Source organism: Adiantum capillus-veneris, chromosome 16 (genome assembly GCF_014529385.1).
Source record: "Adiantum capillus-veneris isolate H3 chromosome 16, ASM1452938v2, whole genome shotgun sequence".
NCBI lineage: Eukaryota > Viridiplantae > Streptophyta > Polypodiopsida > Polypodiales > Pteridaceae > Adiantum > Adiantum capillus-veneris.
The window spans coordinates 145,892,725-145,920,035 of record NC_140946.1 but is presented as its reverse complement, the minus strand read 5'-3'; the positions used below and the strand labels follow the sequence as shown (position 1 = coordinate 145,920,035).

At 44.3% G+C, this 27,311-nt stretch overlaps 1 protein-coding gene across 1 annotated transcript in view; it reads left to right on the top strand.

Annotated features, from left to right (window-relative positions):
- LOC147440021 (protease Do-like 9) overlaps positions 1–27,311 on the top strand; it is a 214,468-nt gene that overhangs the window by 141,999 nt on the left and 45,158 nt on the right. The window contains exons 13-14 of the mRNA XM_086485715.1: positions 13,927–13,983; positions 14,075–14,178. Of these exons, the coding sequence (XP_086341841.1) occupies positions 13,927–13,983; positions 14,075–14,178 (161 nt within the window). The remainder of the gene's footprint in view (positions 1–13,926; positions 13,984–14,074; positions 14,179–27,311) is intronic.

Here is a 27,311-nt window from a genome sequence, read left to right as displayed (position 1 = left end):
GTGGGCGTAGCAGTGGATCAATGGGCGTAGCAGTGGATCATGCTCTTTTGACATTGTCCGTTTCATTTCAGTATAGTAGAACTCAGATATTGGGAGGCAGGGCACATACCTGTTATACATTTACACCAAAGATTGACTCGATTTATAGAGAGGAGATCTATAGCCATCTATGCACAGCTGGTCGTGGCCTCTCAACGGAGTAGTGCACCAATTTACTGACTGAGAGACTGCATGGTGCAGCATCAGAGGCATACCCACATACTCAACAGGAGGGCCGGAGGCGACATTGTGGGAGCATGCCCAATAATAGTTGGTATGATGAGGACATGCTAAGATGTAAAAGTAGTGAAAAATCATATTGACAGGCTGCCAATGCTTAGACCGTGGGCTATGTATAAATCTTATGACCTGTCAGACTCCAAACTAAATATCGAACCTCATATTGCATACATAAATAAGGCATCCAATAGCAAAGAGTGACATCAACAAGATCACTAGAATCATGAGGACTCAATTTTAACCTTTTTTCCATGGGTGTAGCAATAGGTTTGCAGTCCTCAAGTCCAAACTTACATAGTAATGTTTCTATGTAGCTTGTTTGACACAAGGAAATACCACCATCACATTGTGTAAAGTGTATGCCCAAATAATGATGCAAAAGCCCCAAGTATTTCATCTTGAAAGTAGCATTCAAATCAACCTTGAATTCAGGTTGCAGAGAGATGAGAGCCCAACTTCAGAACATCTTCTTTAGGAGTCATCACTTACAGAGAGTCTTGGGTTGCTTCTCGACGCCTTGTGTGACGGAAGAAACGAGCTTACTTGGCCCAGATGGAGCGAGACTTGTATCAGTTGTTTGTGAGTAGAGACTAAGGAGAGGCATGTCGATTCTTTCATGAGCACTCCCCTACCCAGTGATTACTTCTCCAGATGTGTGGGGCTTGTATGCGACATAGTCCCTTCTAGATCTTACAGAGCCATGCCCACCTACGAGCACCTTCTTGATCATGAAGATGGTAAAGAGAGCCATTGACAGGATGAGGACTTGCAAGGCATATGATGATGATGGTCTAGTAGGAGAGCACTTTATATATGCTAGAGATATGCTGGTAGAGGTTCTTGCAGTGTTGTTAAATCGTGCCATGTGTGAGGGGTTACCTAAGATTTGGAGGTTGTCTACTATTGTGCCTATCTTCAAGGCAGGTGATACCATAGAGCCTGGGAATGACCGCACTATTATGGTTGGACACACATTGGCACGGTTGTATGCATCCATTCTTGAGTAGCTGTTTTGTAATTGGACAGAGGGTGGGGTGTACGGGCAGAGGGGCTGGCTGGTGTTAAGAGGGGTTTCTCCACTCATGATCATATTCTGACACTCAAAGCTATCATTGAGGAGGGCGGGTCACATGGGAGACGGATCTATTGTAGCTTTTTGGATTTCCGCAAATCATTTGACATGGTATCGAGAGTTCAATTGATGTGCAGATTTGATGGTGGTGCACATAATACGGGGTGCACATGGTTTGATTCGTGTAGGTGCATATATCTATCATAGAAGCACGTTTTATGTATATAGATGATTATGTTGGTACTTTGCTTATGGGGTGGTCTTACCAATAGATATTGGTAGTGTCTATAACCCCTTACAATCTCAAGATTAGGTATGACATGCATAGCATAAAAAGGTACACTTTTATGTAGGAGTTTTGATAACTCAACTTGGGGATTATGGCTCTATATAGATTAGTGATGGGACATGTACCTATCCCGGAGGGGATACCTGATTTAGTTCGCTCCACCATTGAGGTGAAACAAGGTTGCCCATTGTCTCCTACTCTATTTGGTATGTATAATGATGAGGTGTGTGATCACATTGAAAGAGTGTGATAGAGGTGCCCAGGCCCAGCTGACTGTGATGTGGATCCCATTGTTTTTATATGGTGATGATATTGTGTTGATCTCTGACTCATGAGAGGGTATGCAACGACAGTTCAATGCATTACACAGTTTTGCAGAGAAAAGTGGATTGTCTGTAAATGTCACAAATTGCTCACGTGTCAAGCCACTGAAGAACGGAGCCAACCTTCAAATTCCGGCCAAGGGCCGAACCATAAGAAGAAGCAATAGAGGAAGTTTTACTTACAAAGTCTTGACGAGTGGCCTATTTTTAAAGGAGAGTTTGGACCAACTTACTGGACCCCGTCTGATGGGATACAAGTGACATAAAGGCATTAAAAATAAAGCAAAACACACTCAGAAGACTTCGCGCAACAAAATATGATGATGTGGCACATGTATAGACGTTCCCCAATTAGCGACGGAGTTTTAGGAAAATCCCGAAATTTTAGGAAAGTGTTTTTTTTGGGGTCAGCTTTTCATATTTGATGCTTTTAGGCTTTGGACCTTTAAATATGAGCCTTGGGGGCCCTCTCTGGCACTCTTCAGCGTGCAAATTGCAAAGGCGGTGCTCCCCGGCTGTTGTACTTTGCGAATCAGCAATAATAAAGAAATACCAAAAGGGACGCCAACAGTTGTTTGAAAGTGCTTATAGTTGTTCAGTCTGCTCTTTTCTATTGGCACGTGGTGCCCGTGTTGTGACAGTGCTATCAAAGCATCGGGCCTTTGCTTTTTGGAAAGCATACCGGTCCTACAAAAGAGCAGACAGAGCAAACCAGAGACTACTGGAACTTTATTTGACGTATCTTCGGGTCCCCACTCCCACCCTTACTTCATCACGCATCGGGCGCGCTCCCATCTTCATCGCTTATGTCCTATAGCGCCTAAGCCAAAAAAATCACTTGCAAGAGAAGGATCCAAGATTTGTTTCCAGTCACTCTTTTTCTCAAAAGCAGTGCCATGTAGTGTAAGGTGCATCGGAATGAATGTTGTATTTTCTCAAGATTAGTGATCTTTATTGCTCAAGGTTCCTTTTAGTTCTGATGGAAAGAGAGAGCTTTCCGTCTAATGGAGAGTGCTATGATCACGAACAAAGTGAGTGGATATTGTGCGTGCAAGTGAATGAGACTGAGAGAAGGAGAGAAAAGAGATATGACACCGAGAGTTTGTAAAACCCTCCTCCGAAGGCCCCACTCTCGTCGGCGAGAGTGATCTACTTTGATTGCACAAAGGTGTACAATGCGTATGCAATGGACTGATGCAATGAGACTGCCGATGAGGACGACGGTGATGACGACGGCTAAGGCTGAAATCTGTGATCTTCTAGGGCTGAATTCGGGGTTGTCTTCGTGGCTGAAAATGACTGTTTCTTGCTGTTTTTAATGGCTGAAAATATTGTCGGGGTCATGCTAAGAGCAAAAACGCTGAGAGGCTAGATCTGTCAGGCTGCGTTTTTGGACTGTTTGTACCTGCTGAAAAACGCTGGTTTTGGGGGTCTATTCCAGCGATGGATCGAATGCTGAGGGGGGTACTGCTGAGAAGTTTCCTGTTGAGCGGGAAGCTCCTGCTGCCTCTTCTGCCAGAAAGTGCTAACTTGGGTTTGCTTATATATTAACTTAGCAAAATTGCCTACCTACTTTTGTTGGAAAGTCACTTAAAAATAATAAGTGAAAATAACCAATAAATAGGAAAATAGGCTAAATGCACTGGAAAATTCCCCTAACTGATGCTAATGGATTTTGATGGGAATTCCGAGGATCATGCTGTGTGCAACCGGAGGATATGCATCTATGCTAAGTGACTGGGCATGCATGGTCTACGAATAGACTCACAAAAGTGCCAGAATATTGCTAAATCTAGATTGACGGACTGACTGAATCCTGCTGTGGTGTAGCTTCTCCACGAACACATAGGGTTGGGATGTGTCACGTGACATCCCCTCCTTTTCAAAGTGAGGTACTGGTACCGAACTGTATGGCGTCGAGGGAGATTGCCAACAACATCCGGAGTCCTGGAAGGGAGTCTTCGCCGGCCCACTCTGATGTGTGGGTCGTTCGGTACTTGAACTTCATAAAGGTCTGCAACGCTTGCTTCTTTGGGCCGCGCTGAAAGCGACTCAAAGTCTTCTGTGGCTCCTTTGATGCTTCAACTTCGTCTAGAGTCCTACTTCTTTCGTCTTCAAGAATCTCCATGGCTGAAAATTCCTGAAACCATCTCCAACACAAAACGATGAACATACCAATTCCATGTAAAGTGAAGGAAAAAAATCTTGTCTTCTCTAAAGACTGTGTATGCAATGTAGATGAACATAGAGACAGAGTGACAACCGGTTCATCAAACACATGCAAACAATGAGGTCGAATCTTTTCTATTCGATCGAAATCAATCAAATGTGGCAATTCACAATGGAAATGCCCATGGTTGGTGCTCATACTTTTATGTGCTCTCTCTACAACTGTGTCATGCCAAGGAAGAGACAAGGAATGCGACTTCCTGACATATAAACTTTTCAACTTTTCATGAACAATCCGCATACATTCGTGCTCATCCATGAGAGAAACGTGCTCAACATACAATATATCATGCCTAGGAAAAGGGATCAGATAACGATGCTGATTAAAATACAGGAAACCTTCATGAATGAAACACTCGAACAATGCGTGCGTATCAATCATGCGAACACACAATACTTCCTGTGAGGGTTCTTTGGACCAAGGCTCGAGAGCCAAGATCGCCTCTTCGGGATCTATCGAATCGTCTTGTGGGGGATCTGTGGACCTCGACTCGAAAGCCAAGATCGATTCTTGGTAATTGATTAATTCTACAACGAGGTTAGCTTCGCTAGAAAAAGCATCAACTAACACATCATCCTTGTGAACAATCACATCAACTTCATGCAATTCATCATTCTTGTCTTTTTCATCCAAATCATCATGCAAATCATTATCCTTCAAATCATCATGCTTCTCATAATCATGCAAGTCCTGTGTGTCATGCTGTGGAGAAAACGAGATTGAGAGAATCTCCTTATCCAGAAACCTTTCAACCTTGTCCCGCATATTAGCAATGAGAGATGGAGAAGGAGCAATGTCCTCTCCATGAATGACAATAGAAGAATCACTGTCGGCATTGAGAGTTATAGTGTTAGCCTAAAATTTCATGAGAGCGTCATTATCACGAAACCATCGAATGCCTAAAATCATATCACATCGTGAAAGAGGAGAAACAACTAATCTTCTAGTGAAGGCAGTCTGTTGAATTGCAAACAACACATCAAGGCACTCCTCCGTGATGAGAGCGTCCATACCAGGACGAAAGCCAGAGACCTCGGACTAACTTCGAGGCGGGCTCTCTCAACAAGAGAGGAACTGATCACATCATGCATACTACCTGGGTCAAACAATATGACAAAACGGTGCCTCTACGTACGACCATAACATTGCGCTTGCCTCCTTGCGCTTCGCATCCGATTTGCGTAATTGAGTGCCATGCTGCAAAATACGATTAGAGAAAGATATAACCGGCATTCCGTTTTGCTTGAGAGCTTGCCAATCGTCCTTCAATCCTGCAAGGTATTGAGGTGGCATAAACCGCGCCTTGAGCATGTCTTGGAAATAATCCCAACTGAAAGAGAGGGGCGTGAAATCGTCGGCTGCCTCTAGGTGCGCGGCTAGCTGTGCCTCTTGCCATGCTTGGTTCCAATTTATGGCATCATCGGCATGGTATATAGCTGCCGTCAAAACTTTGCTATTGCCTGTTTTCTTAGTTGTCGCCAAATAAGCATTAAATTGATACAACCAAGAATGAATAACAGTAGCATCCATCTTACCGTCATACTTACTAAAAGTCAACTTCTCTGTGACTGGGTTGTGTGAATCCGCATCGTGGCTTGCGCCACTTGACGAACTCCCACGATCTTTGGGTGGTTCCGTCTTCGAGGCTAGGACTTGGGAAATAAATTCTTGATTACGAATCTCCCTTTGAGCTTCTCGCTCGGCGTCCCTTTCTGCGTTGCGTTCGTTTCGTTCAGCGCGCTCGCGTTCGAGAGCAAGACGATTTTCTTCTTGTGATGCGGCAAATCTTGCGTTTCTTTCGTCGTGCTCACGGTCCTTGGCTTCTTGTGCACGGTCCTTTGCTGCTTGTTCGTTTGCTTTGCTTGCGAGTTGTGCCAATGCAACTCGATTCGTTTCTTGTTGTTGTGCCATCATGTCCAACATCGTCTTGACCATCATCTCCATAGGAGTGAGGACAACTCGTGGCGTAGATGGCGAAGGGGGAGGGTTGGAAAAATCTCCTGGTGGGGAGAATCCTTCGTCGCCTCTCTCATGCTCATTACCTGAATGCGAAGTTTCCATTCCGCTTACGGTGACGACCATGCACTAGGATCTTGGGGTCTTAAGCTCGCGAGGAACTTGGGTTCTTGAGGGTCTTGAGGTTCTTGAGGTCCTTGATTCGTGAGAATCTTGGGTTCTTGAGGTTCTTAAGGTTCTTGAGTCTTGAGGGTCTTGGGTTCTTGGGGTTCTTGAGGTTTTCTTTCGCTTGCAAATGGTGTTGGAGAAGGATCTTCTCTTCACCCGCGTTCTACCCTTTTCTACGGGCGCACCCCTTGGCGGCCTTGCGCTCACACCAAGGTTGCTTTTTCCCACCTCACGTCGATTGGCCGGCCGCTAAGTGCACGGTCCGCTCTCAATGAGTGAAAAGAGACACAAGGGGAGGCTGGACAAGCCCTTCTTTCTTGGGATTCCTGTCACTCTTCAACAAAACACGATTAGGAATCGCCACGCCCAAGTAAACTTGGGTTCGTGCGACCTCAACAAGCAAAAAAGAATTCTTGTGGTTCTTGTGGTTCTTTCCTTGAGTAATGCAGAACACTTCCAAAGCTCTGATACCAATGTAAGGTACAGCGGAATGAATGTTTCTATTTTCTCAAGATTAGTGATCTTTATTGCTCAGGTTCCTTTTAGTTCTTATGGAAAGAGAGAGCTTTCCGTCGTATGGAGAGTGCTATGATCACGAACAAAGTGAGTGGATATTGTGCGTGCAAGTGAATGAGACTGAGAGAAGGAGAGAGAAGAGATACAACACCGAGAGGTTGTAAAACCCTCCTCCGAAGGCCCCACTCTCGTCGGCGAGAGTGATCTACTTTGATTGCACAAAGGTGTACAATGCGTATGCAATGGACTGATGCAATGAGACTATGTCGATGACAACGACGGTGATGACGATGGCTAAGGCTGAAATCTGTGATCTTCTAGGGCTGAATTCGGGGTTGTCTTCGTGGCTGAAAATGACCGTTTCTTACTGTTTTTAATGGCTGAAAATAGCTGAGTTGTCGGGGTCATGCTAAGAGCAATAACGCTGAGAAGTTGGACCTGTCAGGCTGCGTTTATGGACTGTTTGTACCTGCTGAAAAACGCTGGTCTTGGGGGTCTATTCCATGCTGAAAACGCTGCAATGGGCAGCAGTTGTTAGCATTAGTAGTTTGCTGAATTGTTGAAGAAAACGCTGATCATGCAGATGCTTAAAGATCCCAAACCGCTAAGGTTGAGTGGGGTTGTCGCCTGAAAACGCCAAGCCAATGGACTTGATGGCGATGCTATTGCTGTGGGAGAAAAACGCTAGGTATGGGGAGATGGTGGTGATGGATCTAAGGCTGGGGGGGGTCCTGCTGAGAAGTTGCCTGTTGAGCGAGAAGCTCCTGCTGCCTCTTCTGCCAGAAAGTGCTAACTTGGGTTTGCTTATATATTAACTTAGCAAAATTGCCCTACCTACTTTTGTTGGAAAGTCATTTAAGTGAAAATAACCAATAAATAGGAAAATAGGCTAAAGGCACTGGAAAATTTCCCTAATTGATGCTAATGGATTCTGATGGGAATTTAGATGATCATGCTGTGTGCAACCGGAGGATATGCATCTACGCTAAGTGACTGGCATGCACGGTCTACGAATAGACTCACAAAAGTGCCAGAACACTGCTAAATCTAGACTGACGGACTGACTGAACCCTGCTGTGGTGTAGCTTGTCCACGGATACATATGGTTGGGATGTGTCACGTGACATGCAGATGTTGATGTCTAGCTACCAAGCCGCACACTCCAAGGACTTGGCAAGCGTTCAAGGAAAATTTTTGCTCGAAGTTGTATGGTTTTTGACATCTTCCTTTAGAGTGCAACTTTTGGCATAGTGGGGTATCCTAAAATGCTTGCCATGGAACCCTAGCAGATTACAACTTGAAATTTCTTGAAATCCGTCAGCAGCTGTCTCTTGTTGATAACCTTGGAGGTTCGGTGTGACTGCTATGCCTGGGACTACTATCACCGCCACAAGAACACTGTCTGTCCAAGAGCTTATGGACCATGGTGCGGTCAGCTACGACCTTATGGAAGGAACTTAACCCTAATTTTTTTGGTACAGGTTTTTGGATGGAAAGTCTGTCGACTTTTCGAGCTCGGCTAATGTTGAGATTGCTTTTTAAGTTTGAGTTTTGTTTGAGAACTTGTTTGGAATTTGTTTGAAATGGATGGTATCTGTTTTGAACCTGTCTTGGTGCCGATTTGAATTGTTTGACTTTGGTTTTAATACTGGTTTCAATGATTGGTGATTTTAGTCCCGGGTGGAGTAGCGAGGAATGATGTTTGAGAATGCTTGTTCATGCTTATGGTTCAGACCCTTGTGGTTATTTGTGGGGGGAGTATTGAATGATTGAAAAGTGCTGTGCTTACGCATGGCCCTGACCCTTGTGGTTATTTACGGGGGGAGTATTGAGTATTGTTGTTGTTACTCATGGCCGGGACCCATGTGGTTATTTACGGGGGGAGTATTAAGAAGTCTGAGCAGAGGTTAATGTTAGCACCTCCAAACGACGTAGGGTGCGGTCTAGGGGGCGTTTGGTTGTAAAAGGCCTCTATATCTCATAGCGGGGACCTTTTTAAATTATTGCGAGAGGAGTGATGAGGGAGTCGTTAAACAGCTCATGGCCCGGACCTAGATGGTTACTTGCGGGGGGAGTGTTCATCGGCGGCTTTATGTTTCTATGTCTTGTAACATGCCTATGTGAGCATTTGTGTTGCATTGTGATGTGCGAACCACTGAATATTCCTAATTGGTTGAGATTGCCTGGGTAAGTAACTTTAGTGCATCAAGACACCCGTGGAAGATCAGGGCGGTCTAGGTGTAATGGCTAATTTTACTACGCCGGAATATCAAGAGTTCCGATCTGGACGAAAGGAGAAGCTCAAAAGAGCCGAAAGGAGAAGCCAACTCCTTAACAAAAAAAAAAAAGAGCAAACTGATTGCCCCTCGGAAATTTTTGAGCTAACTTCAGTTGTTTTGATGATATGTTGTAATCGCGGACGATTATTTTCTTCCAAGAAGGGGGGATGTCACAAACTGACGTGTCAAGCCAATGAAGAATGGAGCCAACCTTCAGATTCTGGCCAAGGGGCCAAAACCCTAAGAAGAAGCAGTACCAGAAGAAGAAGAAGAAGTTTTACAGACTTACAAAGTCTTTACGAGTGGCCTATTTGTAAATAAGAGTTCCCACGACCCTACGGGACCCTGTCCGATGGGGCCCAAGTGACATAAAGGCTCAAAAAATAAAGTAGAACACACTCAGAAGACTTTTGCACAGTTAAATATGATGACATGGTACCTGTACGAACGTTGCGCAGTTCACGGCGGATTTTTAGGAAAATCTTGAAATTGTAGGAAAGTGTTTTATTGTGGTCAACTTTTCATATTTGATGCTTTTAGGCTTTGGGCCTTTAAATATGAGCCTTGGGAGCCCTCTCAGACACTCTTCAGCGCGCAGAGGAGGTGCTCCCTGGCTGTGTACTTTGCGAATCACCAAAAATAAAGAAATACCGAAAGGGGCGCCAACATTTGGGGCCAGTGCTCTCTTGGGGTGGAACATCGCCACTCTTCGACTCGTGTCATGCATCTTTTTTAGTTTAGTTGTTATTTGAAGTGCTTAGAGTTGTTCAGTTTGTTCTTTTCTATTGGCACAAGGTGCCCGTCTTGTGACAGTAAACCTTCGTAAAAGCAAGGTTAAGGTGTTTAACACCACACCACAGTGGATCAGGAGATCAACACTGACTTTCACATATGGTGAGGAAATTGTAGAGTATAGTGATGCATATACTTACCTTGGGGTTTTCTTCATTGGGCTGAGGTTTTCTTTGGGAGAGCAGTAGAGACTAGACTGACTAGAGCTTATGTGGCCTTGGGAGGCTTGGAGAGGAAGTTATCGCTCTTTGATACTTTATTAGCCTCAGCTATGTTGTATGGGGTGCAAATATGGGGACGTTCTGTAGACCGGGATTATTGGAGACGTATGGAGACGCCCTTGGTATCTATGATCTCTCGACTGATCTGAGGCAAGGCCTTTGTACCCCATGCTATCATTCGAGCAGAGCTAGTTGCCCCTCCTATGGAGATTGAGGTGCTTACCGGATCAGTCTCCCTTGTGCACAGCTTGTGGGATACTACTAGAGACAGATATGCTAGACTGGCCCTTGAGTCTTCCAGACAGTTAGCTCTTCAGGGGGACACTTCATGCTGGTATGCACAAATGACATCATGGTTTCAGACTTATGGCTTCAGACTGACCCCTTTCCTGCACTCTCTTCAGGCACCCTCGATGTCTCGTACATGGGTGGAGATTACTAGACTCATTCGTCAAGACCTGATCCAGGTGGATACCAAAAGGACATGGATAGAGCCTCCACAAGAGTTGGGCAACAAGATAGCTTTCTATAGAGAGCATTTTGTCCACCTCACAGGAGATGGGTTTGTGATTCGACTCAGCTACATGGACACACATGTCTCATAGTTTGCGGCGTGCCATTGGTCAGATACGCACATCCTCACATCAGCTTGAGATTGAGATTGGTAGATTCAGAGGAATACCAACAGACAGCAAGATATGCTGCTTATGCCAGCTAGAGCCAGAGACAGAGCTACATTACATATGTCATTGCATAGTGTACTATGAGATACGGGGCCGTTTCCACTGCCTATTCAAAGAGGGTTTTGGTCCTTTCTCTAGGGTCATGAGTTGGATATGTCTACTTGAGTTACACATATATAGACACTTTATTGGGGAGAGCTAGAGAGAGACAATCCTAGAAACAGATAACATATTTCTCTTCATTAGATATGGGATAGCCAGAGGAGCATCCATCACTGCACAGCCCGGCCCACACTCATTCGACCAGTACCGACACTCGTATCGACCAAGCACTGAAGCTACAAAGATCCATACGACCACGATTGAGGAGAGGTGCTACACTGCATCGACGTAGACTACAACAGAGGATTCAAGCCATACTCTCTTGACATCTAGAGTGCAGATGAGGATGGATCGTAGTAGTAGTATCTTTGCTCTAGTTCTTTTGTATCCAGACATGGTATCAGATTCACTATTTTGTAACAGATTGGTCTCATAGGTCATTTGGCCTTTTGAAGACGTTATTATAACATTTCATCTCTCTCTCTCTCTCTCTCTCTCTCTCTCATGATTGGCCACACGATGGCCAAGCTATATGGAGCAGTACTTGAGGCACAGCTCAGCCGCTACGCAGAGACCGAGGGTTTACGAGCTCCAGGCCAGGCAGGTTTCAGACGAGCTTTCTCCACCACTGATCACATCTTCGTTCTGCGCTGCCTCATTGATGGGGCAAAGGCGTGGAAGAAGAGGCTTTACTGCTGCTTTGTGGATTTCCGCAAGGCCTTTGACACAGTCCCACGCGAGAGACTCTTCCAGCGCCTTCACAGCATTGGGGTACCAACAGAGATGATTTGGGCCATATATACTCTCTACGAGAGGGTGACGGGTCGGGTTCGTTGCCCAGGCGGTTTTTCAGAGACCATTGCTAGCACCATTGGTGTTAAGCAAGGATGCCCACTCTCCTCGACACTCTTTGGGCTCTACATCGACGAGATCTCCGACTACATACTGCGAGCAGGGGGAGAGGGGAGCGACTTGGCAGGTACTCCGGTCCACATCATGTTATATGCCGATGATATTGTGTTGATTTCAGAGTCACCCGAGGGCTTGCAACGCCATCTTGAGGCCTTGGACGAATTCAACACACACAGGGGGTTGACTGTGAACCTTGGCAAAACCAAGGTCATGATCTTTCACACATCCAGTGCAGTGAGGAGCGCTGCCACCTTCACAGCAGCAGGAGGACAGGTTGATGTAGTCACCTCCTATGTCTACCTTGGCATCACATTCACCAGCCTACCAGGACCCTTCACTATGAGGCAGGCTGCTGCTGACAGGCTCACCCGAGGATATGCAGCTCTGACCATGCTAGAGCGGAGGTGCCACCAGGCACACTTTGAGGAGCCCCGCACGAAGGGGTGGCTTTTCGACACCTTAGTCACCCCGGCCCTGATGTACTCGGCGGCAGTATGGGCACCAGGATTGACAGCTGACCAGTGGACACAGCTTGAGAGGCCACAGGTATGTATGATCTCACGCTTGCTCCGCAGCAAGAAGACAGTGCCACATGACATTATTAGAGCCGAGCTCGCCACACCACCTATGGTTGTAGAGGCACTATTCCAGACAGTCTGCTTCCTCCAAAGGATGAGAGAGCTACCTCCTGACAGACTTACTCGTAGAGCATTTGAGGCAGCTATACAGCTATCAGAGAGTGGGCATTAGAGAGCATGGTACTCACAGGTCAGAGCATGGTTTGAGGGACACGGTCTTGACATGGAGAGCCTACCACCATTCCAGTACGACCCCCACTCACCATATATTCACCTCTCTCGCAGTGAGAGGAACTTGGTATTGAGACAGGATCTGTGGCAGCTATACACTAGGAGAGTCTGGGAGTCACCTGGCTTGGGGACGAGGATGTCAGATTACAGAGACCAGTTTCTCACCATATTGTCTGGGGGGTTCATACAGAGACCACGCTATATGGACACATATATGCCACATAGCTCACGGGTGGCGATTGGTCAGCTGAGAGTGGCTTCACACAGGTTAGAGATTGAGATCGGGAGACACACTGGTGTTCCCAGGGAGGAGCGAGTCTGCAGAGCTTGCACAGAGGAGGTAGAGAGTGAGGAGCACTTTGTATGTAGATGCAGAGCATACACTGAGATTAGAGGCAGGTATGAGGCCTTATTCAGAGGACATCCCACTCTCCGAGAGATCATGGACTCTCGAGATGAGAGACAGCTCGGATGTTTCTTACTAGAGATACAGAGCCATCGGGACACACTACTACAGCCACACACAGCTACACAGACAGAGGGGAGACAGTCGCAGCTCACAGACTTCTTTCAGAGGATTGCCGCCCCTCCCTCACCAGACACTCAGAAGGGAGTGACACTCCCACAGGCGGAGGTGAACCGAGCTAGACGACGACCACGAGTCACAGGCTACAGGGGCGCGAGCTCCCACCACCGACAGATCGAGGAGATCCGAGCCCGGGAGCGCCGTGCCACTGAGGAGCGAGTAGCTCAGATGAGGGCCGACCCGACAGCTTTCATCCGGGTAGCCTTGGCACCAGCCCTGCCCATGTACCACATCTTACATCCCCCCATTAGTACAGGATGGAGCTAGATAGCTTGATGCATTCTCACGATTGTACTACCTTGAGCATATAGACATGCATATACCCCTAGAGAGATAGAGCTCCATCCCTCCTCAGATACTCCACTACCTACATTCAATTCAGTTTTGTATCAGTTTTGTTTCATTTGTCTTTCCGATAGACGGATGACATACACACCATGTACATCTGTTTTGTCTCATAGGCCGATTTCGGCCTGACATAGACGTTAAAAAATCTTTCTTTCTTTCTCTCTCTCTCTCTTCTTGCAGCTACGAAGACTTTATAGGAGATATTGAAGGAGAGTGGAATACATTTCATTGAACAATTGTACTTTAGCTCTTTTACAGTACCCTTAGTTACACTAATATGGAAAAAGATAGATAGAGGTGGCTATCAACAAGCTTATATAATCTTCATGGTATTAATTGATGGCCTATTATGAACATGCAGGGAATTCTTGTTCAGAAAGTGGAGCCATTATCCCCCTCTAATGCCGTTTTAAAAGAGGTTTACAGGCCTTAAAAGTAATCTGTATTTACAAAACAGCAAAGTGGCAAAGAAAGGTCTCTCTGACATACGTTTTGTGCTTCTTTTGAAGGGAGATGTTATTTTTAGGTTTGATGGCATACCGATCTCCAATGAAGCGACTGTTCCGTTGAGACCAGGAGAGCGAATTGCTCTAAGTTTCCTTGTCAGTCAAAAGTAACTATAGCCTCATCTGTTAGTTTTTTTTTTTGCCTCTGTGGTTATTTTCATTTTGCTGAGCTCACTTTTTTCCTTTTGTGTCTTTGTCTTACACTTGAACAAAAACAGGCTTACAATAGTAGGAGGTTTGTATTAATAGGTGTGGCTGAGTAAGAAATGAAAGAAAACAAACTAGATGAAATGATAGCAAGGGCCTATGAGTCAAAAATTTATGATCAGTAAGAAACCATAAGAAAGGCCCGACCTATGAGTCAGAAGGCCAAGATGACCTACGAGAGCAAAAGGTTACATCATGTGTGTGACTCCAGTCAATCGCTGGGGAACATAAATGTAATGTGCAGTGGAAGAGATTTATGGTGACAACTCAGGATGAGTGCTTAGTGTGTACTCAAGGTTCCTTTGTCCCAAACGCCCCCTCCAAGGGCGACCAGGCTATGGGCTGATCTACTAATGCTGATGTTGAGGGTGCTGACAATGGCCATGGTAATGGGCTGAAATTGGGGCTGAAATCTGAATGTGCTGAATTGATTGGCTAGATCTGCCACGGTATGGCGAGGTGAGGGCTGAAAACTACTGGCGTTAGGGCTGATTTGATATTGTAGGCTGATGCTGGGCAAAAACGCCATGGGTGCTGGATGCATTGGTGAAAAATGCCCTTTGGGGGGCGGGGCAGTTGGCCGGTCGGAGTCGGGGGAACGACGCCCACAACGAGCGGCAGATAGTTGAGAGCCACGTGCATGGCCGGGAGCAAGAAAGCCGGTCCGTCAGTTCGTTCCGAACCCGAAGTCCGCCATAGTGTTAGTGTCGATTGAATTCTGAGTGACGGGTCCGCCCATGGTGCACTATTTACCAAAAGTGGGCCGCGAGGTTTCGAACCCGCACAAAGTCAATAAATACCTATTTATACTGCACTAGCCACCCAAGAAACCCTGTTTGCTTGTGAAGAGCCTCCTAAAATAGGATATTTAGATTGAGTTAGTAGGGCTTCATAGACACTTACACACTACTTTGGAGGGGTGAATCGAGTGCTAATGAAGAGCAAATGCAGAGCTTAAGGACTTGTTTTGGAGCTCGAAACACTGATATTTGACACATAAAATTGAAAGATCAATCCTTGGGCAAAATCAGCATTCAATAGCTATACAAAATTGTGTGGATGAGCACGTTGCACACACACAAGTTGCACAAGTAAATGAGAAATGCCCTGAGAGTAATGCTAATGCAAAAATGGGATGAAAAATGGGATGAAAAATGAACAAAAGAAGCACAATAACTGAATTTGCACACACATGTAATTATTCGGATGTTGCTAATCAAAAGCTCACCAATCAAGAAAGTGGCTCATTGGTATTGCCAAGAACATGTCCAAGCTTACTTGGAGATGCTAGTGATTAGGGAGAGAGATTATTAGGAGAGCGGATTGATTAGGCCTAGGTATGGACTGTCGGCTCTGATACCACTCGATGGGTTAGTGGTTGTGGAAGCTTACTCCTTGATCACCAATGATTTGCGTTAGGTTATGGAAGGCGAACTTTGAAGCCTTAGCTTAACCATGGTGTTAGGGTTAGGGTTAGAGAGATTGAGATCAGGGTTAGGTTATGCCAAAGCCAAGAGCATAAAGAGAGTATAGACACACTTGATAAGAGTCAACGTGCAATTGACAACACGATGGGTTTTTGAGCTATGTGCGGCCAAGTGTGAACATGGCTGTATGGTTAGGGTGGTTAAGGAGTCCTACAAATAGAACCCTAGGCTCGTTTGTGAGCTATCTTGTGTGATCACCACACGTGAACTCTAGCCCCTTCGCAGATCTTCATAGAGACATCTTTTACTTTTCTAATGACAAGAAAAGCACTGCGCTTCCTAAAAGACTATATGGAATGCATATGAAAAATGCGACGGAGTCCCAAACTTTCAATCATCCAGTGATTTCCAAAAATGTGATCTAAACTTGACTTTTGTACGTGAAACAAGTGACTCTAGCAAACCACAAGGGGAATACCAATGCTTAACTGACCCTCGTGCTAATGCTTGTACTGTGATTGTGTCCTGCCAAGGAATCAATATGCAAAAATTATTGACAATATGATTACTGACACTAAAATGTCTACCATACAAAAAATGCTTCTTTTGCTTGAGAAAATGAATGACTGAGAGAGGTTCCTTATCATGCAATGAGTGGTTCTTTTCTGAGCTCTTTAACTGTGTACTGAGAGATGCTATTCGGTTGTGTGCTGTATATCATTCCAAAACATGAGAGAGAGAGAGATTAATGACAAAGAAGAATACTCTGCTCACCGCAAATAATCACGGGAGAGGCACTCTCACGAGAGATAGTGAGCGTATTCTCTTTCCAACTAACTTGTGGATCAATCTCACGAAATCACTAAATGCCAAAAATAGAAAAAGGAGAAGCAACAACAGCTCTGCCACTAAAACATGCCAGCCGAACACAAATTGGCACAAAAGGGCATCCATGCGTGATTTAAGAGTACATGCCAAGAGCAAACCCAAAAACCGGAATGGGATCTACTGGATTAGCCTCTAGAGGTGCTTGCTCTTTACAAGAGAAACACTAATCACATCATGCATACTGCCAGAATCAAACAAGATCACAATGCGTTGATTATTCACATGACCATAGCACTTAATGAGAGACTCATCTAGATCATTAGAAACTTGGGGTACACTAATTCACTCAATTATGACACTAACAAAAGATGTGGGGTTTGTGGGTTCTTTCATAGGTGAATCCTCAGGACAATCTCGTTTCATGCGACCTTTAGTTGACACTTAAAACATGTCCCTTCTTACCATACACGGTTCTTTCTTCAAGGCTTAACCAACCTCCTATTCCTTTTGCTTGAGAGCTTGCCAATCCTCTTTCAAAGGATCGAGGTACTGTGGGGGCATAAAGCGATCCTTGAGATGGGCTTTTGTAAGACATTGGCTCGCGATCTGCGACAAGGTGCATGGCCAACTATATATCTTGCAGGCCTCATGATGGCTAGGAGGGGAAGAGTGCTACTTTGGCGACAAGTCCAAGCCAACCTTGCAGCCCAGAACGGGTGTCCTTGGAGGGATCCAACGAAAGCCCTCTCTGGGCATCTAGTCAGACCAACGCAAAAAGAAACTCCCTTTTACCGGTTGATCAATGCTGTCGATGCACAATAAAACACCTCCAGAGCTTGCTCCCACTTGTTCAAATCGGCCTTATAGCCCTCCAAAAACATGTCTGAGTCGTCAAAAAACTCAACGGCCAGAAGCTCCTTTCCCGGAATAGGTAAATGTAGGCCACACGAACCAACTTCCTGTGAGGCCAAAAATCTGCTCATCGCCTCTGCGTAGAAAAGAAACAAGATGGGGGCAAGAGAACAGCCATGCCGTATTGAGCGTGTAGGCATGAAACGTTTCCCTTGACCTCCTGCTAGCAACATCTGACTATGAGCATACCTGAAGAAAACCCCTTTGATCCATGCATCTGAAAAACCCATCTTGCACACATAAAGTGCCCTCTAAGAAGTCCATGGCAACTCTGTGGTAGGCTTTCTCAATGTCGAGAAGACCACAAGATCCTCTCCTCGGAGGGGGGCAAGGGCAGTCGTCTCCTAAAAGGTGTAGATGTTGTAAAGGATGCTACGCTCCTTGACAAATCCCGTCTGAGTCTCATGTATGATGCTCTCAAGTAGTGGCTGAATTTTTAAACTCAGAGCCTTTGCAAGAATTTTGTAGGCTGATTTGAGAATGGTGATGGGTCACCACTACCTCCTTGGGGATGAGGTAGATCAAACGCTCGCTCATGCTACATGCATCTTCGTGGTGTGGAAAATGTGCTGGTATGCACTACATAGGTCTTGTCCAAGCACCTCAAAGAAAAAGTTGGGAGTCGGACCATCCTTTTCTCGGAAACTACCACAAGGGAGAGCTCTGAGAGCCTCCTGAAGCTCCTTTGGCAGGAGAGTGCTCTCAAGCTTCTTTTAGATCTCGTCATTGACGAAGCATGGCATAGGTTCAATACTCCACTAGGAGTCAAACCATCCTCTTCTGGGCAACTATCACGAGGGAGTGCTCTGAGAGCCTCGTGAAGCTCCTCTGGCAAGAGAGGGCTCCCAAGCATCTGTCAGATGTCCTCAGTGACAAGGCAAGGCATCTGCGCCCACACATGCTCTCTGCATGCATCCCTGCGCTCGGACTATAGCTCAGCTGAGAGCGGCTCTCGATAAAAGTCAGTAACTACTGTTCGTGTGTCCTAAGGCTTTTGTGGCAACCCTCCCATCCTGTCTCCTCAACTAGCAAACAGTGGTCTCTGCATGGTGAGCACCCACCATCTCAAAAAACTCTCCAGTAACTTTGTCGCCCACTTGGGTCCATTGAGATTCCTGTTGTTGGTAGGCTAACGCATGGCACCGATCTTCAATGGTGATCAGGTGCTGTCGATCTTGCTGCATCTGGTCCTCTATCGAGGGACTACCTAGGTGTCGCTCTCGCATCCTCTGCAAGGAGGCAATGCCCTGGCATAGTCGCTTCTTCTTCTTTTGGTGACTAAGCTTCCTGGGGCCATTGGCCAGTCTACCAATGTCATCTCCGTGTGTATTGAGACTCTCGGTCTAGGGCGTAGTCGCTTCTTCTTCTCTTGGGCCGTAGCCAATCGTGCTATCGACTCCGGGAGGAAGAAAGGACTAAGCTTCCTGAGGCCATTGGCCACTCTACCAACATCATCTCCTTGTGTATTGAGACTCACGGTCTAGGGCGTAACCACGTGCTCAATGAACTCTGTATCTAGCAAAATCCTCTCAGAGATGGGTAACATAACACTACCACTCCTTTGCTAGGATCACTGGCGCCTTATTAGAGAAGGTAGTCATTGCCAAAATTGTATGGTGCAACGGAATGAATGTTGTTTTTCTCAAGATTAGTGATCTTTATTGCTCAAGGTTCCTTATAGTTCTTAGGGAAAGAGAGAGCTTTCCGTCTTGTGGAGGGTGCTACGATCACGAACAAAGTGAGTGGATATTGTGCGTGCAAGTGAATGACACTGAGAGAAAGAGAGAGAAGAGATACGACACCGAGAGGTTGTAAAACCCTCCTCCGAAGGCCTCACTCTCGTCGGCGAGAGTGGTCTACTTTGATTGCACAAAGGCGTACAATGCGAATGCAATGGACTGATGCAATGGGACTATGCCGATGACGATGATGACGATGGCGACTTAGGCTGAAATCTGTGATCTTCTTGGTGGCTGAAAATGACTGTTTCGGGCTGGTTTCATGGCTGAGATTTACTGTCTTTGTCGAGCTGATATGAGGATCCAAAAACGCTGCTGAAACCTGCTCTTTGGCTGCATTTTTGGAGATAAGTTCTTTGCTGAAAGACGCTGGGACAGCAGAGACCTTCTTGCTGAAAATGACTGTTTTTGCAAGTGTTAATTAACCCTTACCGGCTGCGGTTAGTCTGCTGCAACTGATGATGAAAACGCTGATCCTACTGAGGGTTTCCTGGCGTTAGTAAATGCTGAAATCGCTGCAGATCTGCAAGCAAATGCTAGCGTTAGTAGTTTCTTGAGGGTGCTGCTGCCAGTGAAGGTAAAACGCCAGGGCAAGATGGACTTGGGATGGCGATAGCAGATTCTGGAAAACGCCCAGGAAGGAAGGGAGGGACAGGCTATGGTGAAAACGCTGGCTTTGGTGTGGCCTCGCCAAGAGGTTGGAGAGGGTCTTGCTGAGAGAGGGTGGGATACCTGTTGCTTGGGGAAGCTTGCTGTGTCTTTTCTCATCTTCCAATTTGTGCTAACTTGGGTTTGCTTATATATTAACTTACCCAATTTGCGCTACTGAGTACCCAACAAAAGTCACTTAATAAATAAGTGAAAAATGTCAAAAATAGGGAAAAATGGGATAAAGTCATCTGAAAAATCCCCAAACTGACTCTGATGGAATCTGATGGAAATGCTTATGCTTAGGCAGTGTGCAACCAGAGGATATGCATCTATACTGAGTGACTGGGTATGCATGGTCTACGAATAGACTCACAAAAGTGCCAGATCACTTCTAATCTAACTTGACTGGACTTGGCGGAAACCTTGCTATGGTATAGCTTGTCCACGGACACATAGGGTTGGGATGTGTCACGTGACAAAAATGCAAACTAAACCACTCAAGTCACAAAAGTTCTCACTAGCATAGGAGCAATCTATCCTGGATAGATTCACTCCTACTGTGTGGGTGTACGAGGCACTTTAAGGGCAGTGCGAAGCTAGCATGCTGCCATACATCCGAGATCCGCAAGGTCATACATAGCCGTTCCCAAGCAGCCACCTCAATCCCATTCAGAGTAGGACGATAACCTTCAATCCTATGTGAGGGGTCCTCAAGCATGTTGAAATCCCCCCGAATGCACCACTGCTCCTCAAACTTGACCAAAACTCAGCCCGTACACTCGCATGGTCTGGCGCATAAATGTTCAGAAAACCGACAAGGCAGTCGTGTATGCGCATAGTGATTCATTGGGCGCTTCTTGGCACACTGATGCCTTTGCCCACAATGGGCTGCCACCATGAATCGTTAATAGTGATGCATACGCCTCCCTCAATGCCACGAGGCCCAGAAGCAGATGACCAAAAGGTCTCATAACGACCACGCAAGATAATTCCACAGTGCTTGATGCGGCTCTCACACAAGTGATGCTTTTGGAGCATAAGCATATCAATCACTCCATCCACCAGGCATCTATGGAGCTCCTGTCTGAGTCGACCTCTCTAGCGTAGAAACTGAGCTCCTCATAACCCCTGCACATTCTATGAGACTTTCCTTATGTTGTTAGTGAGAGAAGGCCGATGCTACCATTGCAACCAATCTCGGAATCTTTGAGACAGGCTTGGATAAGGTGTAATCCACATCCGTGCAACCCCAAGAAAGGCGTGTCTAGAGAGTCTATCGGACCCATACCCAATGTAATGTGCAAGAGAAGTGGTTGATAATGAATGCTCAGGATGAGTGCTGAGTGTACCCAAGGTTGCTTTAGATTGCACAAATGCTGGTCTCATTGCGTTCTATGAAGTCCTTGACCTTGAGATCCAGAAATCCTCTAGCACTTTGCATTTGTATAGGCACCTCTTGTTCTCAGTCATACATTGGTATGTAGGCTTGATGCCTAGCATCATTTCCATTTGAAGCCCAAGTGACATGAGGTCTGCTGTGGTTAAGTCTGTAGCCTTTGGATGCATCATTCTATCATTGCTCGTAAGGTACCATTCTAGAATTCATTCCAGTCTCCTAAATGCTGAGATGCTGATGGGATCTTGCAATAACTACTTGAATTCGCTAGGCTAAGGGCTGAAATGCAAAACGCTAGGGATTCTAGCTGGGATCTGCAATTTCAATGAGGCTATAGGCTGATATGCTATTGCTGATGTTAACGATGGGCTGAAAACTGAAAAATGCTAGGCTGATCTGGGACTGAATCTGAATTTGTTGATTTCAGTCGGAATCTAAAAACGCTGGTGCTTTCCGAGGCCCCCCTGGCAAAGAAACGATCCGAATGCTTGCACCTAACACTCACCAAGCTGTCCAAACCTGTCCATGGCTGTAGTTGCAAGTTTTCATAAGGTTTCCACCTCTCTAGCTGTAGTGAAATGAACTCAAAGCTGTAGAAGAAAGCATTGGACGTACAAACAGGTAAAATATTATCTCCAAAGCAGTTAAAATTGGTATTTGTAAAACCTTAAGCACAACAAACCTATAGCTAGGAATTATCGGAACTAAATTCGGGTAAAAACTCACACCGCTATCCCTTGTGGAAGATTCAGTGTCACTTTATCTTATAAAGATAATTGGATGGTTTTTGTAATCATTAAAGCTAGGACTTTCATTATAACCCTTAGGATATTTTCTCAGATATTTATTGAAATAGCGGAAAATAGCACAAAAAATTAGCAGGCTTGATTTTCAGAGTAGGCAGGTCCTAGGAGAGTATATCTGACGTGCCAGGGATAGTTTTAGTAGCAAGTGGCGCCTTCTTGAGGATCGGGGCTGCTTGAGCTGCAAGGAACTACCAAAATTAGCTAGAGAGAGCCTCTGTGTGCCCCTAGGCTCGCTATTTTCTCTCAGACTCGGAGTCCTCGCAAGAAATCTCTCGTGCGAGAGAATACTTCACGAAAATTACTTGGAGAGCAAAATCCAAGTGATTAAGCGAGGTAAATTATGTTAATCCCTATTAATTAGCAATTTAGATCTAATTTTCTTAATTAATCTATTAATTAAATAATATCAGATTATTAAAGACTATTAAAGACTCTATCATACATTATTTATGTGTTGATTACTTAATCTTAATGAAGATTAATAATCTACTTAATTAGGGCTTAAATTGATTAATTTTGGTCTTAATTAATGGGAATTATATTAAAAAAGCTTAGTTAGTTAACTTAGAGCTTCATGATACTGTAATAAGCTAGAAAAATTATATCATAATTTTTTGATTAATTTCTGTAATTATTTAGATAAGAATTATCTATTTGTAGCTCTATAATTAATGGCAAATTTAGTAAAACAACTTATCAAATCACAAGAGAATTATCAAAGTTAGAGAACATTATTAAGAACACGGGGTAATTATCTCATTAACAAAAAGTTAATCCAGCTATTTATTTAAGCCAGAACAACCGATTAATTTCAGCTGAAAATAAAAGGAGAAAATTCGCTAATGAAGTTAGATAATTGTAAGATATTTTCCAGAGTTAGTAAACACCATAAGTAAGCCGTGGTAATTAGCTTATGATTAGAAAGTTAATATAGCTATTTCATTAAGTCAAAATAGACTTATTTTAGTTGAAAATAAAAGGGGGAAATTAGTTAATCACGCTAGATAATTATAAGATATTTATGAGTGTTACTAAACATCATAAGTAAGCAGTGATAATTAGGTTACGATCAGAAAGTTAATCTAGCTATTTAACTAAGCCAAAACAGACTGATTTAGCTGAAAATATAAGAGAGAAATTAGCTGATCAAGTTAGATAATTATAAGATATTTATGAGAGTTAGTAAACATCATAACTAAACCGTAATAATTAGCTTATAATTCGAAAGTTCATTGAACTATTGAATGAAGGCAACACACTGATTTTAGCTAACATTTAAAGAGAGAAATTAGCTAATCAAGTAAGATAATTATAAGATATTTTATGAGAGTTAGTAAACATAATAAGTAAGCCATGATAATTAGCTTATGATCAAAAAATTAATCTAGCTATTTAATTAAGCCAAAACAAACTGAGTTTAACTAAAAATAAAAGAGAGAAACTAGCTAATCAAGCTAGATAATTATAAGATAATTATTAGAGTTAGTAAATATCATAAGTTAACCTATTTATCTAATCTAGCTATTTAATTAAATCAAAATAGGTTGATTTAAACTATAAACGTAAAGAAAAAATTAGATAACTAACATGAATAATTACAAGCTATTTACCAGAGTTAGGGAATATCATTAGCTAGCTGTGATAATTATAGTATAATTAGTTAATTAGTTGAAGTAATTATAATAGATCAGAAATCCTATTTTAAGCTAAACATTAATTAGGATAAATAGAAACTACTGTTAAAAGTCTCCAAGAAAATTAGTAGAAGTATAAACCATTGACATGAAGTTGAGGAAATTAAATTTTAAGAGATAATGAATATAATAAATATTAAGCCTTAAATATCGAGATTTCAAGCTTAATAAAGATGAGAAAATTAGGAAAAAGATGTAGAAATTTATAAGAAAATCAAGAAAGCTTAGAAAACTCTTAAAGAAACTTTAATAAAGTTATCTTACCCATATAAGCAAATAAGAAATCACTAGGTCAAGGAATTATGATCTAGGACTATAAATTTAACCTTAGTTGGGTTAAAAAGAGGAGTTGTATTGATTACGAAGGTTAAGTCAAGTTTTGGAATGATTTATCTAATAAATAGACGTCATTTTTTATAAGGATAAGAAACCATGGTACCAAAAAAGACCCGAGTCGATCCTCAATGTGATGATGAGGATAGTATTCCTAAAAGAGCTAGAGTGTCGCACGACGACAAGGTCGGGTCTAGTAGTAGGCCTACTGATGAGAGCATTTAGGTTCGAGTACTGCAACAAATGCCCTGATGTACCAAGCTACAATGTCACTTTCACAGGACACACAATTAGTATAGTTGGTCTGGTCTGGTTCACACTGGACGGACTCTCTGGGCTGGGCAGTGACACGTGGCAGGGATACGAGCCATGGTCTAGTGGGCATCGTGGACAGGTCACCACCACCACTCAGTTTGGAGATAGACTTAGATGGTTGACATTTATGAGCTGTTGGTGGCTCTTTATGGTTGTACATATGAGTAGTAGCTGTTGGGTCATCATTATCATCTTCTTCATATATGGTCCAACCTCGTCCTCTAAAGTAGCGAGTCTATGCACACAGCAGCCTGCACCATCCCTGCACATCTGAGGCTCGACACTCCCATTGTACTCGTGAGTTCTGGGCTGGAGTTGAGTGTGTTGCCACGCCAGAGTCTGTACTGGCTCCTTTCAGATAGTCGAGTCGATATATTTAGGGTCTGCTGCTGTGTCTCCTTGTTGATTTGCTGTTATCTATTGTTTCCTGTGTGTTTTCATTGTGTTTGAGTGAGATGTCACGCACATTGTATTGAGGAGCACCCTTGTAGAGAGCACGACAAACTATCCACGCTACAGGTGCTCTCATTTTTGGCATGCCCGGTGGGACCTCAATTGAAGTCTCACTCTCTGTTGAGGTACAAATCGATGAACTAGTAGGGATGTCATAGCTATTGTCCAAGCTATGCATGATAAAGGTGATAATCTTATTCTTCCTGTTTGGACAAGCAGTGAAGTTGAGATCACATATTATCAAGTTTGGTTCTTTGCTCTTCGTAGGTTTGTAGTAGTATTCATTTTTCGATTTCATATTTAGCTTACGTGAGGACTTAAGAATGTGTTCCGTTATAAGTTGTGTGAAGTTTGATTTCTAGGATTAAGTTTTTAAGATGTCTTATCCTTTTTTTACTTAAAGTTGAGTACTTGTTTTAAGCCAAGTAAGTTGCGTCAACTTATTTTACACATGCCTTTTCTAAAAACATTTTTAAGTTAATAATGTTTTGTTTTGTAGTGAACAAAGTGATTTAGTTTGTTTGTTTGTTTGTTTTTGTTTTTCTTTTCTTTTCGTGTGTCTCTTGCTTTTATAGTTTTATGAGTGCTTTATTCCGTCTTATAATTCGTGAGTTCAGACTATTCTGAACTTATAAAGGTATATATATAGGTTTTTATCTAGCCTCGCCTACTTTGCCTTGCACAGTGCAGCCTGCTGGTCTGGTCCAGTTTCACCCTAGACAGCTTAGTCTAGCGACCTAGTCTCTCGCTCAGCTGGTGTGATCCTCTCTCGCCCTGGTCCAACGAGCTCTCGTCCCGGTCTAGGTGTTCCTTGTCCGTGGTCTAGTCCTTCCTCGTCCTTGGTCCAGCCAGGTGGTCTAGTCACTCGCCTTGGTCTAGTAGAGTCTAGACCGGTGTTCAACCAGTTAAAGGTCTTCTTGCCCAAAGCTTGGTTGGGTTTGTGGTTATTGCATGACACATACAAGGCGGTCATTAGAGCGTCAGAGCGCACTACTGAGTCCTCTGAAGTACTACCATAGAAGGCATCAACCCTTGGTACCTAGTAGAAGTCCACCAACCCCATCACCCATACCTCCACATACGGCATCATCCATTCCGGCGTCTGGTTATCATCTTCCAGGCCACCTTCCCGAGTAAAGCCCTCTCCCATTTTGTTACAGCAAGCTATTGAGCAACAGGCTCTTGAGCAAGAGGTCATGGAGGAGTTGACCAATGTTTTGGCCAAGGTAAACATCAAGTTTCCTACTTTCAAGGGACTCTCCTCAAAAGATGCAGACGACCATGCAAGAAGGTTTGTATCTCTCGGTAGAGGTCGTGGTCTTAATAGAGAAGATGCTTATTTGGTGCTGTTTCCATCAACCTTGGATGGTTTAGCAGACAAGTGGTACAGTCAGTTTGCAGAGAATCACTTTTCATCTTAGGCAGCTCTAAGACAACAGTCCTGTGCAATATTCAGGCCAGGTGACTTCCAGGAAAAGGTTTCGGATGAGTTGGCCAACATGGTGCTCAAGCCAGAGGAGACTTTTGCAGAACTCATGACTAAAACCAAGTCTCTGGTTGCCAAGCTTCCTCAGCAACCAGGGGAATTTATGGTCAAGAAGTGGGTAGAGAAAGCTCCTCCAAAGACGTCTCAACAGAAACTACGCGAAAGTCTTGGACCAGAAGCATCTCTGGAGGAGTTTATAGCGGCCGCTACTAGGATAGGAGCAAGAAGGCTATTCAAGGACCCCCTTCAGGTGGAGACTGCCTCAACACTCATGGAAAATCCCTCTGACCCCTTACTTTCTTTACGCAGGGAGTAAGAAGCAATGCAGTTACAAAGAGCACTTCAAGAGGAGAGGTCCTTCTCTCTTAGACCAGAAAAATCTCCACAGCAAGAGGCTTTCGAACAAATCAAGCGGGAGCTAGAAGAGCTCTGGGCACAACAAGACAGTAAGACGCCGATGGTGTGGTGTTCTTGTCGCTCTCAAGGGCATCCTCCTCAGGATTGCCCACTTCGAGGTTACTGCCATTTCTGTGAGAAACCTGGCCATGATGACAAAGAGTACTATTATCTGAAGGGAATGCGGCAGCTACAACAAAGCCTCGCCCCCAACCTTCAACAAGGGTTGACACCTGCATCCAACATGGTTTCACCCTATGGCCATCAAAACCCTATGCCACCTCTGTTGACAACACCTCCTATGCAAGGTAGGCACAACAACTTTGCGTCTCCTAGCTTTTATCATGCTAAAGCTCCTTGAGTTCCCCAAAGCTTCTACACATCAGCATCCGTCCCCATGTAGCAAGGGCCGAGACCACCTCGCCCCTCCAATAGGCCAATTTTGTGCTACATGTGCGGGGAGTATGGACATTATCAGAGTAAATATCCATTGCTAGAAGGGTCCCCTCCTTGCCGACACTGCCCTGAAGGTAAGGATCATTATAGTATGGACTACCCAAAACAACGCGGATCCACATCTGCAAGCACAAGCGAGAA